This window comes from Chrysochloris asiatica, unplaced genomic scaffold, assembly GCF_000296735.1.
Source record: "Chrysochloris asiatica unplaced genomic scaffold, ChrAsi1.0 scaffold00021, whole genome shotgun sequence".
NCBI lineage: Eukaryota > Metazoa > Chordata > Mammalia > Afrosoricida > Chrysochloridae > Chrysochloris > Chrysochloris asiatica.
The window spans coordinates 16,776,450-16,782,332 of NW_006408539.1; the positions used below are offsets into that span (position 1 = coordinate 16,776,450).

A 5,883-nucleotide genomic window follows, 5' to 3' on the forward strand; every position below is an offset into this window, starting at 1 on the left:
GCTGGAGAAGGATATCATGTTTGGTAAGGTGGAAGGTCAGAGAAAGAGGAAGATGGATTGGTCAAGTGGCAGCATCAATTGGTTCAAGAGTGGCAACAATTGTGAGGCTGGCCCAGGACTGGGCAGTGTTATGTTCTGTTGTGCACAGGGTCACTATGAGTCGGTACTGACTCGATGGCACCTAACAACAACCAAGTGATATGTTGTTGTTGTTAAGTGCTGATTCATAGGTCTTGTATATAGGGTTTCCAAGGAGCAGCTGGGAGGTTTGAACTGCTGACCTTGGGGTTTGCAGTCCAGTGCTGAGTCTACAGCATTGCACCAGGAATCCTATAAGTGACATGCTGTTGTTAAGTTCTGTGGAAACGATTCCAACCCATAGTGACCCTCTATAGTTTCCTAGGAGCGAACGATGAGCTTAAGCTGTCCATCTTGTGGTTCAAACCATCTTTGCACTGCACCACATTATATTAACACATAGTGCCACACCAGGATGGAATTCAATGTTTATAGATGATGTTTACTGCAAATCTACCAGTGAATGGCTTTCCATAGTAGATCCCCAAGTTAACATGACTGGAGTTAGTTCTCATAGTGTCCATGAGGCTAGGACTCAGCACATTCACAGATCACCACCATCATTTTAATTTCAGTATTACACAGTGGCCTTGGGGAGTGGGGAGGAGTGCCAAGAGGGAAGCGTTTCCCTTCTACTAGCAAGCATTCCAGAGAAATATCTGAACTGTATCTTCCTCTAAGCTTGCTTTAACTAGGCTTCAGTAGACTTTTTCTGAAAAGAACCAGACAGTAAATATCCTTGCTTTGTTGGCCAAACAGTGTCTGCTGCAACTAGTCAACTTAGCCATGATAGCAACGGAATAGCCCCAGACAACAGGTGAACGACTAGCTGAGACTGTACTCCAATAAAACTCTATATCTATATATAAAAGGAAGCCAGTCAGACTGGCCCTTGGGCTATAGTTACCAACACCCAGTTTCAAGAAAAGGCATTTGCTTCACAAATTAAAAATGAAAAGAAATAATAAAAGCTAGCACTCTAGAATACATACCCCTTGTCCTCAGCTGGGCTCGGCTGCCCCTCTTTCACGGGCTTCTGAGCTTTTTTTTCTTTCTTTTTCAGATGCTCCTTGAGGACTTCCGCTCTGTCGAGATATTCTGTACACTTTGCCCTGATACTCTGCTTGGCTTTATCACCCTGAGTTTCATCTGTTGTAGGGAAATGATAGAGGTTTTTCCATTGGTATTATTCGACACAGAAAAGCTTCAAACTCTTTAAGAGCCACTCTTTAAGACAAACAGAATCTACTTTGGCAGAGGGACACAGACGCTTATAACCAGTGATGCCCACCTCGTGTCTACTCCCCTTCCCAAGCAGGGTCCCAGGCCAGCATCGGATACAAGTCAGAAAGTGATCTCAGCCAGGCAGGAGGGCATTTTAAGTTGGTGTTAAATAACAAGTAGAAATGATTGCATATACTGTGGGTTTTAAACTCTTTCCTTACATGTAGTACGTATAATTGAAAAATACATCTCATACAAAATCAGTAAGACTCAAAAAGGCATTGTAGTTGAGGTATTCCAAATCATTACAAGCTCATAGGATAGTGCTTCTGAGGCTGGACATCTTTACAGAAGCAGACTGGGGAATCTTTCTTCTGTGAAGCAGCTAGTGAATTTTTGGTTAGCAACCGAGCTCCTTATAAAACAGACAATTAGAAGTACGGCAGAATTAATCATCTCCATTCATGTCTACTGAGTTCTACTGTAAGGCAGATACAAAGTGATGAGAATTCCACATATTATGTGCGCCACCGATATAGCAGCTTCACTTCATCAAGGCTTAAGCTTCACCAGGACTATTTTCAGAAGCAGACTTTAAAAAATAACTTTTAGTTTACCATCAAAAGATGTCCTTTTCACCCTCTCCACACATGGAGAGGACATGGAAGGGCAACTTGGACATTGGCTACCCAAAATGGGGAGGCTACAAAGGCAAGAAGTGACTGGTTTACAAACTTTCAAGAGGGAACCTAGATCCAGAGGGCCTGGAGGAAGACGGAATCTGCAGTGAGTAGTATCCAATCTGTCTAGGCGGGGCTGATGAAAGGAAATGCGGATAGGTCTCTTGTGATACAACAGTGAATAATTGTTATCAGGACTGATTGTGAGGGTTGGAAATGTAAAGGTAGACGTTTTGTAGCAAGGAGGGGAGGGGTTGACTTTGCAGTCTAGGAGAGGAGGTCCCTAGGACCATCAAGGGAGAAGACAGGAGAGTGGGACCCTACCCAGAGAAGCAGTGATGCCAGAGATGGAGGCAGAGACGATGACGTGGAGAGATGGAGCAGCTGGGGACTCTAGACCCAGAAAGGGTGAGGGGCTATTTGCAGATGACTGGGAGTGCAGGCTTGTAGGATATACCCTTTGGTTGGCTGATGATGCATGGAGGGGATTGTAACCATGGCAATGAAACTATATACGATAGGATGACTGTAAAACTAATGTTCTTCCATGTAAACTATCACATAATCCACAATAAAACATTAAAAAAAAAAAAAGATGTCTATTTCTTTTTTTTCCCAAAGCACACAAAGCTCTTAATGCATAAGGTCAGTGTACGGGGAGAGATGGGTTTTCATCCAGTTTTTCCACACTGGCTTATTCCCAATACCCAGCACAGGGGCCAGCACACAGGAAGTATGCTGCACAGATTCGTAAAGTACGTGAATATTTTTAAACCAGATATTTTCAAACAGATGCTAAGAAAGTTCAGTTCAGATTATAGAATGTGGTACATTATGAAAGAAAACCATCTCCACTGTCTGGCCAACACTTCAAGCCTATCAGGTGGGCGGAGCAATAACTACAGTCGCTGTGCCCATTTGTTCGTTGGGCCGAGCATGTAAAAGGCACTGAAAAGCAAGACATTTTGCAAATGGATGGTTTAATCTTTTCTGAAATTACACTGCAACTATTAAATGAAATTGAGTACTTTTTTCTCTCAGTGTTTTCAATAAAAAACCGGGCAGTTAGCATACATTTAACTACATGGAGAAAATACTGCACTGCATGTTGGTAGAGCTGAAGGGCTTCCTCGTAGTTTCCAGCTTTGTCCTCTTGCGCTGCTTTGCCAGCAAGGTCTATGGCTTTCTGTTGAAGACAGGTAAAAGAATACCATTAAGAGGCAAGCATACTGAAAGGGGCTGTTTCTGTTTCCTTTTATATAAAAGCAACCAAAAACAAAGCCTCCATTAGCATCTGCATTTGAATATTTCCAGCTCAGCCCTCAAGCTCTAGCTTTTGGACATTTCCAGATGAACACCCCCAAAAGCCATACAACCTCAGCAAGTTACGAACTGAACAGATTTTGCTGCCCAGTCCCCACACGAGCATCAAGTAACCAGAACACCTATATTCAAAACTATCATCAACACTAACTGTGTCTTGCCATGGGTTCTAAACAAGGAAACTGGAATCATATTTTGAAGAGGTGCTTTGAGGATAAAAAGCTATGCCAGCTGATACCTGGGCCCACCTCTGTCTGAGCTCACGTCACCTCCTCCATGACCACACACTTCTCACGAATCTTTGGAAGAGTTCAGTGTCCTTTCCCTCTGCCTTCCCCACACTAACCTCTAATCCGATGACAGCATTTGTGGCATTACTTTATAGAGTTCTGATTTTGGGTTATTTCATTAGATTGTGAGTATCTGATTTTTGCATTGTTCTGGAAGGAAATTATTTGAACATTCTTTACCCAAATTTCATCCATCAGCAGGGTGGGAAAACTGGATGGGAGAGAGTACCTATGAACTGACCACTAACAAAACCAGGACTCAGCATCCCTCCCTGTATAACCTAGCAGCTGTCCTCACCTATCCACTAATACTAGTCCACCTACAGTGATTTCCTGGTAAGCAGGCAACAGTTCAATCCTAATATGCAAATCGGCTGGCTGTAAAGGGAAACTGAAATCTTGCAAAAGAGAACAGGCATCAGCAAATAAGTTATATATGCTCAAATCACACACCAAATCTCTTGACAAACGAAAAGCTGGTGGGCTAGAATCGTTTGCAAAGTAACTAGTTGACAAACCAACACAAGGATGATGACAAGATAGGCATTTCAAAAGAAACCATCCTTGGTATTCAGAGGTCGGTGCTTTTACTAAATGACCAGTCCTTTTTCCAAATACTTTTACCAAAAGGACCTTCTTTCCAAACGGGCTATATAAAATCAAAAACAAAGTTCAAGTGATGATCATTGTACCTTGGCTGAACATATTCTTGGTGGAAAAACGCAAACAAATCAACACCCCATCTACTCTTTATTCTAAAAAAAAATGAGCCATAGTTGCAATTATAGTATTTTGGTACAAGACACAAAATACTTACTTTCATCATGCTTTAGTTCCATTTTCAAGATAAAAGTCACAACCAAGACATCATCCCTCTTTTGTTTGCAAAGTTCTGATCTCCACTTAGGGGGGTCTACTTGGAGTGGTCTTTCTTCAGCATTAATGATCCGGGCTAAGAAGGTCCTCTGTTATCTTGTCTGTTCAATGAACTACTTTTGAACCAAGGTGGGGACTTCATTCCATACTCTCTGGTCCCAAACTGACCTAGTGATCCGAGAATCCTCGAGACCAAGTCATGCTCTAAGGCGCACTAGGAACCCAGATTCACTGTGAGCATGGGAAACACACACGGATTTCTATTCTCATTGAATTCAGTTCCACAAAGGATGGCCGCTTATCTCTAAGATCTTAGGATTCTCCTGCTTTCTGTGTAAAACACTGTGCTCTGTGTGGCTGGGCGGGGGTGGCACCAAGGAGCTTAAGCCCACCTACCCCCGCCCCCCGATTTGTAGTATGGCCATACATTTGGGGCCATAGGACAGTGCACAGGAACACATATAATCAGTAAATTCTGGCTCCAACCTCCGATTTTGGGGTTGTTCCCGTATTTCCAATCGCCTGACAGCCCGACAAGCAGGGCTTTGCTAGGACCGAGAGGGAACTGTGGGCAGCGTGTTCCCCACCAGCACCATCAAAGAAGGCCGCACAGACACGCTTCCCGTCTCCGTTCTCGCCAGCGGGGCGTCCCTGCCTCCCGTTTGGAGCTCTGCCCACACCTTCCCATGAGCTGTTTACTAAACGTCAAGTCTCAGCAGAGCCCGCCGGCCGAGCGGACCCCAGGCGCCGGCCGGAAGTGACTCTTCCCGGGAAAGCCCACCTCCCGGCGGCACCGGGGCGCGGCCGTTTCCTTCTCCCCTCGGGAGAGGAGTCGGGTTACCTGGAGGTTGTATGTAGTAGATGCCATGGCGGAGACGTGAGGCGGTTCCCCGGCGAGGGCCGAGGAGCGAGGGGGGGCCAACAGTAGCAACGTCTAGCCGTGCCCGATCTCGCCCCAAACGTCAGGAGGCAGTTGCTCTCGGAAGCGGGTCCTCTGTTTCCCTTCCGGAACTTGATCAGAAACAAAACCGCACTCCACCAGCCGCCAGACCCTCCTCACAAAACTTCCGCAAACCCGAGCCCCTGCGGGCTGTTGTCCCTCCTTGGGGCGTGAGCACTTCCGTCTTCGTCACTAGCACGCGCGCTACCCAGTCACCAGCTTCGCGTCTGCGCACAGCACGGGCCACCCCGAGGCGCAGGGATAGCCTTGAAGTCGGCCCTGGGTAGGGCGGAAGCCAGGCTCTGCGCAGGCGCACTGAGGCTCAGCCTGTGGGCGGGAATGGCATGAAGACTTTAGGGATGGTTTCCATTCCTCCCGTTTGTTCTTTCTCGGATGTCTTATACTTTGAAATGACTTACAGTGTTTGGCCCCTCCTCCCCACGACTTCTTGCTCACGCCACGGCTTTTGAAT

General features: G+C 45.8%; 1 protein-coding gene across 1 annotated transcript in view; it reads right to left on the bottom strand.

The window, feature by feature from the left end:
• VPS4B (vacuolar protein sorting 4 homolog B (S. cerevisiae)) overlaps positions 1-5,339 on the bottom strand; it is a 34,384-nt gene extending 29,045 nt beyond the window's left edge. Inside the window, exons 1-3 of the mRNA XM_006837581.1 lie at positions 5,313-5,339; positions 3,057-3,168; positions 1,071-1,227 (exon numbers count right to left, since the gene is read on the bottom strand). Of these exons, the coding sequence (XP_006837644.1) occupies positions 1,071-1,227; positions 3,057-3,168; positions 5,313-5,339 (296 nt within the window). The remainder of the gene's footprint in view (positions 1-1,070; positions 1,228-3,056; positions 3,169-5,312) is intronic.
• Positions 5,340-5,883: the final 544 nt, after the last annotated feature.